Source organism: Epinephelus moara, chromosome 10 (genome assembly GCF_006386435.1).
Source record: "Epinephelus moara isolate mb chromosome 10, YSFRI_EMoa_1.0, whole genome shotgun sequence".
Classification (NCBI taxonomy): Eukaryota; Metazoa; Chordata; class Actinopteri; order Perciformes; family Serranidae; genus Epinephelus; species Epinephelus moara.
This window is the reverse complement of record NC_065515.1, coordinates 38654438-38668572: the sequence shown is the minus strand read 5'-3', so window position 1 is coordinate 38668572 and position 14135 is coordinate 38654438. Positions and strand designations below refer to the sequence as shown.

The 14135-nt window shown below is 41.5% G+C and overlaps 2 protein-coding genes across 2 annotated transcripts in view; both read right to left on the bottom strand.

The window, feature by feature from the left end:
* Positions 1–9687, bottom strand: part of naprt (nicotinate phosphoribosyltransferase) — a 13575-nt gene extending 3888 nt beyond the window's left edge. The window contains exons 1-10 of the mRNA XM_050054062.1: positions 9267–9687; positions 6249–6376; positions 6079–6161; positions 4901–5031; positions 4281–4396; positions 3443–3639; positions 1141–1281; positions 946–1030; positions 781–861; positions 588–690 (exon numbers count right to left, since the gene is read on the bottom strand). Of these exons, the coding sequence (XP_049910019.1) occupies positions 588–690; positions 781–861; positions 946–1030; positions 1141–1281; positions 3443–3639; positions 4281–4396; positions 4901–5031; positions 6079–6161; positions 6249–6376; positions 9267–9513 (1312 nt within the window). The 5' untranslated portion in view covers positions 9514–9687. The remainder of the gene's footprint in view (positions 1–587; positions 691–780; positions 862–945; positions 1031–1140; positions 1282–3442; positions 3640–4280; positions 4397–4900; positions 5032–6078; positions 6162–6248; positions 6377–9266) is intronic.
* A 603-nt stretch (positions 9688–10290) lies between these two features.
* c10h8orf82 (chromosome 10 C8orf82 homolog) lies at positions 10291–13915 on the bottom strand. Its single transcript, XM_050054063.1, has 3 exons — positions 13613–13915; positions 13465–13513; positions 10291–12407 (listed from the first exon to the last, which is right to left on the bottom strand). Exons 1-3 carry the CDS (start codon positions 13775–13777, stop codon positions 11911–11913), a joined length of 711 nt encoding a protein of 236 aa, XP_049910020.1. The 5' UTR covers positions 13778–13915; the 3' UTR covers positions 10291–11910.
* Positions 13916–14135: the final 220 nt, after the last annotated feature.

Below are 14135 nucleotides of genomic sequence, written 5' to 3'. Positions count from 1 at the left end.
TCACACAGGGCCATGTAGCTTTGGATTTTTTTCTTCCTCATTAATAAAACCGTTCATTTAAAAACTGCATTTTGTGTTTACTTGTGTTATCTTTGACTAATGTTTAAATTTGTTTGATGATCTGAAACATTCAAGTGTGGAAAACATGCAAAAAAGTAAGAAATCAGGAAGGGGGCAAACACTTTTTCACACCACTGTATTATATGATATATATGATTTTTAACAAATAAATTTCTGAAAAAATATAGGTGCTGTATCTCATCTATGCAAAGATCCTATTAAAAACTGAATACTGCCATAAAGCAGTCCCCTTCACTGAATTGCAAGAATGCAAAATATGGCCTAATACACCAAGAGACATTAAAGGGATGGCTATCACGATCGTCTCATAGAATATCATCATATCACCCACAACCTGTGAGCATGAGAGTCCCAGACACAGACATGTCCACAGACATAGGATCTATTGGGATGACAATGTGTGCAGCTAAAAAAAGGAGCCAAATGTACAGTAAGACGGTGAATATATTGAGAGAAATAAGTGTGTCTGAACTGGGGTAAAGGAGGTAGTGAAGATGGATTCTCACCCTCAGCATCAAGTAGCCTGTAGACAGCTTTCCTCCCTGGAACAGTACTCTTCTGTGGGTCTTCACTGATCTTCATCCTAGGGCTGCCCCTCACCTCCACCAGCTAACACACATACAAAAGTAAACATGATAGGAGAATTAAGTTCAGGGTATTTGGAGAGACAGCTAGGTGCACTTTTGTTTAACACATTACCTTATACACACAGCCCAGCGAGGGTTGTTGTGTGCAGGTGACCAGATGTGTTCCAACACCCACTGCATCAATCTCATTCTCCTGAAACATAAATGCACAGAACATCAGGGAACAGTTTTTTAAAAAGTTCATCATCAACAATTCACATGTTCAGACGCAATCTACCTTCTTGTTGAGCTCAGCCATGCTTTGCTCTGTGATGTTGTTGGTCCCAACAATGATCAGTGAGTCGAAGGCAGAGACGGAGAAACTGTAGAGATGAAACACACAAAAAAGAACAACAGACAATCAGACCTGTGGTGGGGCAACATATATTCTCACTGTAGGCTTTAAAGACATGCAGCATGGCACCTCACTCACTGCTCGCTGCAGAGTCTGAAGACGCGGCGGACTTCAACTGACTGCCTGCAGAGGTCCCCGCTGTCCAGACGAATTCCTACAGGCCTGTAGCCCAGTTCACACAGTGCCAAGGCCACAGCGCAGAAGTTCAACAGACCACTACTGAAATCACACATGCACACACATCATCATATGAGCATGAAACACAGGTCACACTGGTTTCTGAGAAAATACGATTTTCCATTATTATACTGTATGAGTCATTGTTTAAACATTTCCTGCTCTGTATTAAAAGAAACATGATCAACAGATTAATCAGTGATAAAGGTATCCATTAGGAGCAGGCTGCAGCCCTGGATGAAGGACAGTCTGTCACTGTAACATTATAAAACACAGGGAGCATCGTTGCAGTTACCAGTATAGCACTGAGGCTTTTCACCAAATAATATCACTGACAGATTGATTACTCCAAACCCGATTACCTCAGTGCACATTAGTGACACCTGCTGGTAAATATAGCACATTGTACTTCTACTGTTTCTAATGAGGACTGATGTGATATCTATAAATTTATTAACTAATTATCATTACTAAGCATGGTCTGTTGTTATAATTATCTTCTTTTCAAATAAATGATGCAACATCAGGGGTGGAAGAAGTACTTTGATTGTTCACTTTAGTAGAGGAACCACTACCACATTGTAAAAGATACACCACTGCCACTGAAAGTTCTGCATTTGGAATTCTACTTAAAGGACCAGTGTGTAGGATGTAGTGGCATCTAGCAAAGAGGTTACAGATTTCAAGCAACTGAATACAGCTTTCCTTTCCAAGTGTGTAGAGAACATATGGTGGCCTTCAAGGTAACATAAAAACCTGAAAGGGCCCTCTTCAGAACCAGTGTTTGGTTTGTGGATATAAACAGGTCATTCCAAGCTACTGAAAACACAACGATCAGGTGATTTTACACTATAAGAAACATAATTGTAAATATTGTATTCCACTTCAGTCAGGACCATTTTTGTCAAAGAAAACTTTATTTCCATTTGCAGTATTCTATTTGGTGGTATGGCTCTGTTCTGCGGCCTCTCTGCCTTTCCTAGGCCTATGCAAAAAGCCTAAGGAGGAGAGAGCATACCTCTCCGCCCTTTCACCTGCCTATGTGGAAAGCAGAAGGCCGAGAGAGCAAACCTCTCTGCCCTTCCATGCTCCTACATGGAAAGCCTGAGGCAGGGAGAGCACACCTCTCTGCCCTTTAACATGCCTACATGGAAAGCCGAAGAAAGGGAGAGCACACCTCTCTGCCCTTTAACGTGCCTACATGGAAAGCCGAAGAAAGGGAGAGCACACCTTTCTGCCCTTCCATGTACAAACAGTGAAAACCTAAGGCAGAAAGAGCACACCTCTCTGCCCACGTGCATTCAAGGAAAGCCTGAAGTTTAAATACGGTGCCCTGAATGAGATTTGCCAATTGGCTGAATAGAGAGGAATCATGTGATCTATCAGCTGACTCCCTTCCACCAATTAGCTGAGCTTGACATCGTTTCCTGCCTGAACTAACGCTATGCTCAATTTCTGCCAATACCTCCTGCTAAATCCTACACACTGGATCTTTAAATCAAAGTACTTGTGTAATATCATCTAAATTTATGACATTATTAAATTAACACTGATTGATACAGATGCATCAATATGTAAAGCAGCTTTTCACTGTTAGATAGTTTAGTCCAGTGGTTCCCAATAAATCTGAGTGGTGATGAGATGATTAATGGCAGAGGAAAAAGTTCTGATAATAATATAATTATAATGTATAATAATAATTTATTATACATTTTTAGACTTTTCTCTAATCTTTGCTTATTTGGTAAAATATTGGATACTTTGACCTCTTTTGGCCTTGGACAGTTATTTGAAAAGAAACCATATGAGAAATTTAGAGGAAAAAAAATCACTATGGTGAAACTTTGAAATGCGCAAAACGACAACGGCCCCAACTACACACTTCCGTCTCTGTAAAAGGTCACAAAAAGTGCCTCAAAAATATATTTAAGTACAATAATTAAGCACATGCGCTTAGTAATTTTCCACACAGTATACTGTACAGTATAGATAACTGAAGAAGTTTGAAAGTGAGTAAATAATATGCCTATTTTCAGAGAAATTGCAGGAAGACTGAACAGCATAAAAGTAGGGTTCGGTTGGATCATGTAAGCGTTTATATGACTGGAGTCTTTTACATTATCGTGATTCTACAGAAAATGAGATACTGTTGGTCATCATTCACATGATAAAAGCCCTGATCAAACGTAACACCGCTAGTTACCAGCCAACACTGTAGCTGTCGATCACAGGGAGGAAGTTCTGGGGGTAGGCGATGGCGTAGGACAAAAAAGAAGCCAGCTCGCCCTCGCGGATCTTCCCAGGCTCAGCTCCCAGAAGCTCACACACACGACTCAACCAGCCCTTCGTCAACGAAATTAAGTCAACTGGATTGGGGTCCCTGTTTACTGCAGCAAGAGTCTGAGTGGAAATTTGAAACAGGGTTGTATTATTACATATGAAAGAATTGTGTCCATCTGTGCAGTAAAATCTCTGGTGTCAGAGTGTCTGTGAATGCATCAGCGCAGTTTTAAAAACAGTCCAACTGAATGTGCAGTACTTAACATAAGCATGTTCCCACTTTTTCCCCCCAATCTGAATCAGGCAGTTTCTCTGCACTATATTCCTTGTCATTGTTAACTCCACTGTCAACAATATGCATCCTGCAGTACTGATGCTGCCTGCAGTCCCTTCTTTTCCACATGACCACTGAAATGAAACTGAATGATGTATGCATATTACACAACTTGCACTGTATTTAACCAATCAGTTTTAGGAGTCACAATGAAGTAATCCCTCGATGGCTTCCCGCCAGTAAATTAGGTTTATTGGACCACACAGCTGTACAGGAAGTCTTGCTGCTGGGGCCTGAACCTAGCTCTCTGCACTGGTTTGTCCCATTCTCCAACAATTACATAACAACATAACAGATAAAGACATAAAAGTTGTCAAATTTTCACTGTGATGAATGAGATCCATTCACAAACTTAACGTGTGCTTCGGATAATGATGGTCTTTGTGCGATCCTGTAAGGATGACTGGAGCAGAAACAACATACTCACTTGTGGCCTGACCTCCTCCAGGGAGGTAAAGGAAGTGACATATGAGTGCGCCATGGTCCCTGCGACGGGGACCCCAAACAGGAAACCAGCCTGAACATTACTGGTGAGGTCAAAACCTGAAAGACAGATTCAGTCTGGGTGTAACAAAGGCCACGCCTCTGTACATGTGCAATCAGTGTGCCCACACTGAGCACGCCCCTACATACAGCAGTGAGAGAGAGAGAAGTACAGGCGAGGAGAGGATGGTTAGACTTCACCTGTTTTGGTTAATGCCCAGTGACCATTTCTTTTCACATGTGCGTACATGGAACATAATTAGACACAAAATGTGATGGACATTTGCAATTGACACGGTATTTACTAATGTTTCATTAGTGTGCGTGTGCCAAAATTATCAAGTGGCAAATTCAGAGCACATTCAGGCCCGAGGCAACACACCTGAATAAAGTTAATTTTGAAAAATAATTTGCTACATATCATCTCTGTTCCAATCACCTATGTTGGCTATCAGGCTATTTGTGTTAAGATAGATACTTGTAGCTAATACAACCACAAATGTGGATAAGAGCTGTACACTGTGTGTCACAACATGAATGTTTGACAGACCACACAACATTCACCTCCAATGTGTGTGTATCGTGAGGCGGTGAGCCCTCCATCTGGTCCCTGAGCCCTCCTGAGGCCCATCTCCAGCAGCTTTCTCCTGGGGCCGGCCGCCAGGCGGAAACGGGCAGCGTTACTGCACACCAGACTGACCACAGACAGGAGACAGAACAGAAATAGACTGCTTTATGTCTCATGGTGGAGCTCAGTGTATGGTATGTGTGTGTGTGTGTGTGTGTGTGTGTGTGTGTGTGTGTGTGTAAGATGCACATACATACACTTATGTAATTATATACTAAAAATCCCACATATGCGTAATCTCCCGACAACCTCGGCTTTCTCAACAACACTGTCTTTGAGAGGCTGTGCTGGCTCATTTTGATCACTTGTCACAAACTAGACAATTCAGACAAACAAAAGGGGGGCTAAATAACGCTCCACAGTTAGGCAAAATTTTGGCAAGGGAAAAACTGGCATGGTTATTTTCAGAGGGGGTCCCTTGAACTGTACGATCCCTGTATAGACTCCCCTTTAAAGACATGCCCACTTTTTTTTTTGGCAAAAACCATGAACCATGCAGTATAAATGTGTTATTTTCACCTATTACATAAATGGTGTATTTGAATATCTCTGCATAGTGGGATTCTTTAAACAGTCTTGGGGTTGATTAAATTGGGTATGACTGGGAAGCTGAGACTCTTGTGGATTCAGTGGGCCCAGTTGTATTCATGTGTGATGATGTTAGCCCCAATAGAAGCTATTTCATTGTAGTGAGACCAGTTTTTTTTTACTTGACCTGACTGTATAATAACTGTGATGTCCACGATAATCACAGCTTTATAAAACTTGACAACCACAAACTAGAGAGCCTGTGCATTCAGAGGATGTATGACTTGTTTCACATGATAATCACTACCTTCACCCTTGCTTAAAAAATGAGCATGCCACGGCCTCTGAAAGACAGTAATGTCTGATGAGATTGCTGGCCGGTTTCAGTCACACATGCACTTGCAGTCGCCTATTTGCTGGGAGTAACTCATGAGCAGCATCTGCATGGCTGAATTGTATAATTACACACAGATGCACACAGTACACATATGTGGGACTTCAATAATGACATGAGTGTATATGTGCATCTTGTCCTCCGTGACCTTTTCCACCCCCACAGTGTGTTTGATTTTGTTTTGGTTCTTACCTGGCATAGTTGACCAGACACAGTAAACTGGTCTCCAGCAGTTGAACCACAGCCAGCGGACCTGCCACCTCCATCAGAGGCACCTGCAGATGTGTTAGACATGTATCACAAGTTACTCCCTCTGACCCCTATGTTTGACCTTTGACCTTCATTTCCACCCTGCAGCTCACCCTGGCAAACACCACAGTGCCCTCTGAGACAGAGCGGAGCGTGACACCGGAGCAGTCCAGGCCTCGAAGGAACTGGAAGAAGGCGGGGTCGGTGGTTGGGGGCAGGACAGAGCGCAGGAACTCCACATCTGGATCCAGAAAGCACAACGTTACCACAACAGCTGGAACACTGTCAGTTACAACACAGGGCATACTTCATCCTATGACACACATGCTCTTACACAAGTATGTGTGCCCTCCATGTGCCCTCACATGTTCTTACCACCACACACACACACAATTACAATAATAGAGCTAAATCTAATAATTTACTGTAAAGATAATCTAATCCTGCAGCTACCAACAGACTTCAGTGGTGTGACTTAGAGGAAGTTTAGACTGAACGTGGGTAAGTGTGGTTATTACAAGTGTGGCCTGACCTTGTATTACTTTAAGACAAGTACAATTTAGGTACTTTCATTTACCTGAGTATTTTACTTTTTACTACACGCCACCAGAAATATTAAAGAAAAGTAGCAATACAGTTATGTAAAAATACTCCATTACAAGTGTAAGTTCAAAAACATAATTAAGTAAAAGCACTTAAAGTATCGCAACAAAAGTAATAATTTTGCAGAAGTAAACATATAAATATCACAGTCTAAAAATACTCTATTACAAGTAAAAGTCCTGAATTCAAAATGTTACTTAAGTAAAATTGCAAAAGTAGTATCAGCAGAATGTACTTTAAAGTATCAGAAGTTATGTACAGTGTTAGATACTTCTGTGTGTACTTCTGGGTGGATTAATTGTGTAGTACTGCATCATATCATATAAGCATATCATTTTTTTTTAATTCATAAAGTAACTAGTAGTAACTGTAAGTGTCAAATAAATGCAGTGGAGTAAAAAGTACAATAGTTCCCTCTGAGATATAATGGAGTATAAGATAGACACATATATAGACAGACAGACAAGACAGACAAGACAGACAGACAGACAGACAGACACTTTTTTTGTTACTGTGTTATACAAAACTTTGTTGGAGCAGTCCGGTTAGCAGCATATAAATGTGTACACATGCACCAACACACACAGACACATAAGCTCATCACGTCAGTCTCACAACCACGTACACATTCAAATCTATATTTTTAAATTATAAATATAGAAGTCTAGAAGTAGACTGTCTAATCTGTCAAGAACAGGGTTGTCAATATATGGACTGGGGCCAGAACCAGCCTGCCAAAGGGAACAATCTGGCCCTCCAGATGACTTTGCCGCCATGTTGACGCACATGTGAAGGCTGAGGGGTTTCAGAAGCAATTTAGACAGTGAGCAGATACTTCATGTGAAATACTGCCTTAGAAGCTTTGGTACTCTGACCAGAGTACAGCCCATAATTATAATTATATTTTTTTGTTTGGTTAATGGATTAACATTTTCAGAATGAAAGATAAATTTGAAGAGTTTGATACTTCTAGGTTATTACGCAGTGGTTTGAGTGGTCTGGCCCACTTGAGATCAAATTGGGCTGTAAGTGGCCCCTGAACTAAAATGAGTTTGACACCCCTGGTCTAGAAGTATAAAGTAGCATAAACTTATGTACTTACCGGTTAGTACAGTAGTTGAGTAAATGTGCTTGGTTACATTCTACCACTATATACTGATGCATCAGTGTGTAAGTAGCATTTTAAAACTTTTTAAATTTTAATGGAAAAAAAAAACAGGTGATGGTGTTTGGCCCCAGCGGCTCCTGTGTTTCCTCCCCTGTTGATCTGGGTCCTTTGGCAGTTTATGCAAAGTCTACTGTCACTAACTTGGGTTTTAAGATGGACAGTGATTTTAAATTGGACGGCAAATTAGTGCAGTAGTAAAGTTGAGTTTCTTTCACCTCAGGCAGCTTGCGAAGGTGAAGCCTTTTCTTGCACATCAGCACTTTAAAACAGTAATCCATGCCTTCATCATGTCTCGGCTGGATTACTGCAATGCACTTTATTTTGGAGTTAGCCAGTCCTCCCTTGCACATCTCCAGTTAGTCCAGAACGCTGCCGTTCGTCTGCTAACTGGAGTACGAATGAGAGAGCACATTACACCTATCCTGGCCTCCCTCCACTGGCTGCCTGTGAACTTTAGAGTTCATTTTAAGATCTTTTTATTTGTTTTTAAATCTTTAAATGGCCTCGCCCCCCCTACCTCTCTGCCTCAGGTCAGCTGATCAGCTGCTCCTTGAGGTACTGGGGTCCAAGCTAACGCTTAGAGGAGACCATGCATTCTCCGTTGCTGCTCCAAAAATGTGGAACAATCTACCTCTGCACATCAGACAGGCCTCCTCACTGTCTGTTTTTAAAACCAACCTTAAAACCCACGTTTACTCACTGGCTTTTAACCCAGCATGAGACCTCGTTCTGTTTGTATTTATTTGTTGCTGTTTTTATTGTTTTTTGTTTTAACTGCTTTTTATTATTATCTTATTATCTTATCACTGTTTTGTTGTTTTTATGACCTCCTATGTAGAGCACTTTGTTTCAGCTGTGGTTGTTTTAAAGCGCTTTATAAATAAAGTTAAGTTGAGTTGAGTTAATCAATGTGGAACTAGTTTCAATGACTCAACACCCCTTCTGGCTTTAGATCGCATCTGGATAAGCTTGAGCCAAAAGCAAATAATACCCTGCAGTAACAAGAGAACAAGCAGTGTTTCAGTAAACTTTCTTGGTATGCAGTGTGTTGCTTCATGCGCTGATCCTTTCAGCACGAAGAGATTACAGGTTGTGTGCTGAAGTTCAGAGCTAAACGTCAAAGTTCAGTGAAACACTCCACCGGCATTCACCAACTAGGCTATCACTGACACCCTCGGGGGTCGCACAGCGGAGTATTGCGCAACCACAGCGGGTATGCGTAAAATAAGTTTGCAGGAAACCAATGACATGCTTATCTGATGGGGGGAATAACTCTGTCACTTTGTTAGCTTTGACAGCTTAAATTGCTGTTTTTTAAATCGTAATACTTAGGTAGTAAAGTCAAGATTGACTTGCTCACCTTCGTCTGTGAAGCGAAAGCTGCGCATGAACAGCAGACAGTCGTGCAGCCCGGCGAACAGCGAGAAGCCGCCGCCGAACGGATTGTCCCTGAAGAAGAGCTCGAATACGGCGGGCTCCTGGTGCCGCCCGGCCCGCCAGTACGCGTACGCCATGGTGAACTGGTACAGGTCCGTGAGCAGCGGGGGAACCCGCTCCCGGATAGACTGCTCCATAACCCCGCATGTGTTGCTGGACGGCGCTGCCATGTTATTCAAGTCCTGGTTCCCGGGTCACTAATGCTGGGATCTCTGGGACATGGAGTTCTCCAAAGCACCACTGACTACTTCACTTGCTGAGGCAGGAACAGAGCACAGAGGTAGATATCCTGAAAGCAGGGAGAGGTTTGATGGAAACCTATGCTACAGTTCAAGTTTTAGATGGTTTGCTGTTTATAATTCAATATGTCTTTGTTGACTGAGCGTTTTATGACCATCACGTGTTCAAAGGAAGCAAAACAAACAAAAAAGAATCCCGTTTAGGTCATGTGCCTTTACACAACAGATTGGTGTGACTCAATTTAGATTTATAATTTAGATTAAGTTTATGATAACTTGTACCTTTTCCAGGTACGGTTGTTCATGTTGGCTTGTAATGTTCTGACAGAATGGAGAGAGGATTCAAAACTTTCACTGAGTACAATGTTAAGAATATAAATCCTGCAGTCAAAACTTGGAAAAAGATGTACATAAGTATAAAGTATCAAAAGCAAAAGCACTCCACACAGATAGTGCTGAATTGTAGATAGATGCATTTTAAAGTTGGAACTCATCTGCAAAGTGACTCCATCATGTTGTAGTGTTAAAGTGCAAAACAGCACAAAATGGAATTAATATAAACGTATTAAAATTACAAAGTGCCATACTTGAGTAAATGTACTTTGTTACCTTCAGGGAATTGGTATAAAAATCTACAGTGACAATTTCAGCTAAAACATTTTTTTTTCATGTCAGGAATATTACAGTATAAAAAAAGCAAACAAGATATTCAGAGTAAATCACTTTATTAAAGAAGGATCTGACTGTGAACATTCAGTCGTTTATTCTAAAGTGCTTCTCATGAAGTTGCTTTGCCACAGAAAATGATCCTGGTGTTATTCACATACAAATTAATAGTGTTTTCTTTCTACCATAGGCTATAATAAAAACTCTGAATACTATTCAATTCAAATTTGTACTTTCTGTTGCAGACATCTGCAACAGAATATACTTTATTCAGTTGTTGTTTGACATATAACTATCTGTAGTCAATGTGCCAAGTAACTGCTCTCTTTTTCAAATCAGCTTTGCTTTCATTACCTACTTTTTACTTTGGATTAAAGGTCTAGTGTGTGTGAGTTAGTGACATCTAGTGGTGAGGTTGCAAAGTGCAACCAACTGAAATTTTTCCCATGAGCCATGTGTAGGTGGACTGTGGTGGCCAACGCAAATTGCGAATATCCCTATTTAGAGCTGGTGTTTTGTTTACCATTCTGGGTTACTGTAGAAACAACATGGGGACCAGGCCTCCAGAGAGTGCGCCCGACTTTGAAGTCAATGTGACGTAGTGTCCAAACCAAGTAATTCCAACTTCCTGGTCCATCACGTGATTATTGTCAGAACTCCCATGAAATGACTAATTTAACTCTTTGGATTTGATCCCTGCAGTCTGATAACATTTTGAAAGTGTAGACGAGCTGCACAATCAAATAAATTTATTCCCATTCAAGTTACCAGAGGGTTTAAGAGAAGTTCGGACAATAAGGCTAATTTTACACACAGAAGTTGAACTTTTTTAGCTTCATGCGTCACTGAGCATCTTTCATAAAAAATAAATGGGGCCACGCCTCCAAAGCTGTATCCAGTTCTCTTTCTACAACCATGACGAGGACCCACTTCGTTTGTAGATATAAATGGCTCATTCTAAGGTAACGAGAAGAAAACAATTCTTAGTTACATGTGATTATACACTAATGAACACATAGTTATGAACATTATATCCCATTTCTGCTGATGTATCCCCCTAAATCCTACACACTGGACCTTCGATTAAGGTTTCACCTGAGACTGAATCTTCTCTTTACACATGCAGACACAGTGCCACCAAGTCTGAGCTTCAAGCACACTGTAGCTTCAGCCTCTCCAACCTGGGGGGCAGGATGATAAATACAGTCATCATTGAGATGATTTACAGGAAAGCAAATAAAAAAGATAAACTTCTATTACACCCCGCTACAGTATGTTAATCTTAAGAGACTTTTCTCTTATCTTTCTGTGTGACATACTGGATAATTAAACCTGTTCAGGACCATGAATATCATTCAAATTAATCCAAAGAAACTAAAGGGAAAATAAGTTTAAACTGCAACCTCTAATGAAGGGAGACAATGCTTTGTTTGTGGGGTCTTGAGCCAAAAACACTCTGCATCATCAGTGAATATTGCTTCTCACACATCATGTAAATGAGGTTAGGAGGACACATCGGCTCTTGCCTCAAACAGTAACAATCACATTGCAATCACAACAGTGAGAGCGCAGTCTTATTTCACACTGCCAGTATGGGACACGGATGGCGTATGTGGGCAGCATTTCAAAATCTAAGGTACACCTTTAAACCTGTTCTGGTCATTATCCCAGTTCTCCCTGTTCCCCGCTGCCCTCCTCCTCAGTGGGAAAGCATCCTGCCAGCTCATTGGTCAGCAAGTGCTTCTGTCCTCCCCAGAGAAAGTGTGTAGGCTGTCCTGATTGGCCATGCTCCGAAGCATAAACAAAGAATGGGCTGAGCTCAATGGCCAGGGCCGACCTGACCAGACCGACCCCTCCTCCGCGCTCTAAGCAGGGGTGGTAAACTCGTCCTGTGACAGGATGCATGTACAGTGCCTCGGGGCGGAACGGGGCGGACAGCTTCTCTGCCCCGCCGCAGTACGATAGCAGCTCCTGATTTCCCTTGATTTCTGGTGACCCTTCAGGACCCTGCAGCAGGTGGGTGAAGACCACAGGACGGTCATCGCAGCGCAGGAAGTTCCTCTCCCTGCCACATAAGGATATGTAGGGGAAGTCCTTCTCATAACGACCGCTCAGATTTGTGCGCAGCCGACTGAAGAAGAAGACCAGGAACGGTTTATCTGGTAATAAGGAAACAGGGATGATGAAGAGATTCTGAGCAATACAGCAAGATAAAGACCATACAATGGAAAATATGAGTTTTGCTCTAATGCTAATAATTAGTCAGATCAGAATTATATTAAGGGCATTGGCAGTGGTTTCACACTTCAACCCACAGTCACATGTTCAGCCTGTCTTAGAACAAATTTGATTACTTGTAATTTTGTAGGAAAATATGTGCCACTAAAGCACAATATTCCCTGACATCAGGAGGGATCTGGGTCCTACTTCATTATCTGATCTTGAGACCCTGTCTTAAAAATATTCTGTTTTTCTTAATGCCAACAAAGTTCATTAAACAATGATTTATCCACTAACGATGGGCAGCTGTTTCAGGGAAATCACTGAGCCTCTTCTTGATATAAAACTAAATATGTATGAATTTAGATCTTCAAAAGGAACCAATGGGCCTGCAGCTGACAGCCAGACAGGACAGAGAAATAAAAAAGTATTGAGAGACAAACTAACACATAGTTGGTTTTAGTCTTTTCATTGAATTTGTTGACAATAACAGCCTTATCTTAAGAGAGAGTGTCACATCCAGTTTTAAAACCTAAACTATTTTAGCGGATGCTGTGACCGATTACATGGTGCATATCCTAAATATATTTAAGTTTTATTAAATTACCACACTGCAAACCTGATGCTATATGATATTCCAGGTTAGGGTTACTGTACACAGTGAGCAGAGATGTGGAAGAACAGGTGGTTGATAGAAGTTAATCCTGCAGTTCTATGTTTTTTATATATAGTAAACTGTTAAAATGTGACAGTGTCCCCTGTACAGATTCAGCTCTGCTGTTCTCAAAGTAACTTGCTCGGTTCGAGCGCCAACTTGTTTAACATGGCAAACATGCATATTCCCAAACCTGTCAGACTGTTCCTTTAGGCTGCTTTATACTTGAGTTATAGTCAGGTGGAGGTAATTGGGAATAGTCACACGATCTAAGTAGGGATGGATTTTGGCTGACTTATGAGCTCTATCTGTGTTGTGGGTGTGTGGGTGTTCACTTTTACCTTTGAAGCAGGTGACAAAGTTCTTCACTTTAGTGTCATCGAGGAAAAGCTGTAAGTGGAGCACACAACAATATGTCATGCTGGCGGGAGAATCTATAGCATAGATATATTTTTTAAGGTTTTGTTTTGTGTCACTTCACACACTCACCTGTCCTTGGTGGTCAATATAGTAGAAGTATTCTCGGATACGTGGCTCCGGGCTCTGGCCCTGGATGTATGTAGCGGTGCTTCTGGAGGTGGTGTAGCCGGTGGGCAGGCAGCGCAGAGCGGTCAGACCTCTGCAGCTGAGAGCCGCTGTCCGGAGGAACAACATGGCCGGACAGGAGCACAGACGGTAAATAATATGTCCCTGAATAAGCACAGACACAGAGAGGACGACCAGTGTGTCAGCAGAAGTTACACTACACTAGCTTTGACCTCATGTTATTGTTTACTGAGCTGCAACCCGGAAGTATTTTACTGCAGCAACAGCGTCAGAGTTTGACTGCTGCCACCTAGTGGACATTCATCAGACTGTTGTGTAGTTCCTTCTATTATATTCACAATACACTTAATACAATACATATTCAGTACATTACATCAAAGGTAAACATAAAGGTACAGAGTCAACATACAAAAATAATCATAGAAACATTTTCAAAGGTCTTATATTGAATGATTTAGTAGTAGTA

Bases quoted from the DNA above. Each gene is read 5' to 3' on its own strand.
- c10h8orf82 (XM_050054063.1), bottom strand. From the start codon at position 13,777: ATGTTGTTCCTCCGGACAGCGGCTCTCAGCTGCAGAGGTCTGACCGCT. The intron at 13,514-13,612 runs GTGAGTGTGTGA...CTCCACTTACAG, and splicing joins ATATTGACCACCAAGGACAG to CTTTTCCTCGATGACACTAA. The intron at 12,408-13,464 runs GTAAAAGTGAAC...CCTTATTACCAG, and splicing joins CTTTGTCACCTGCTTCAAAG to ATAAACCGTTCCTGGTCTTC.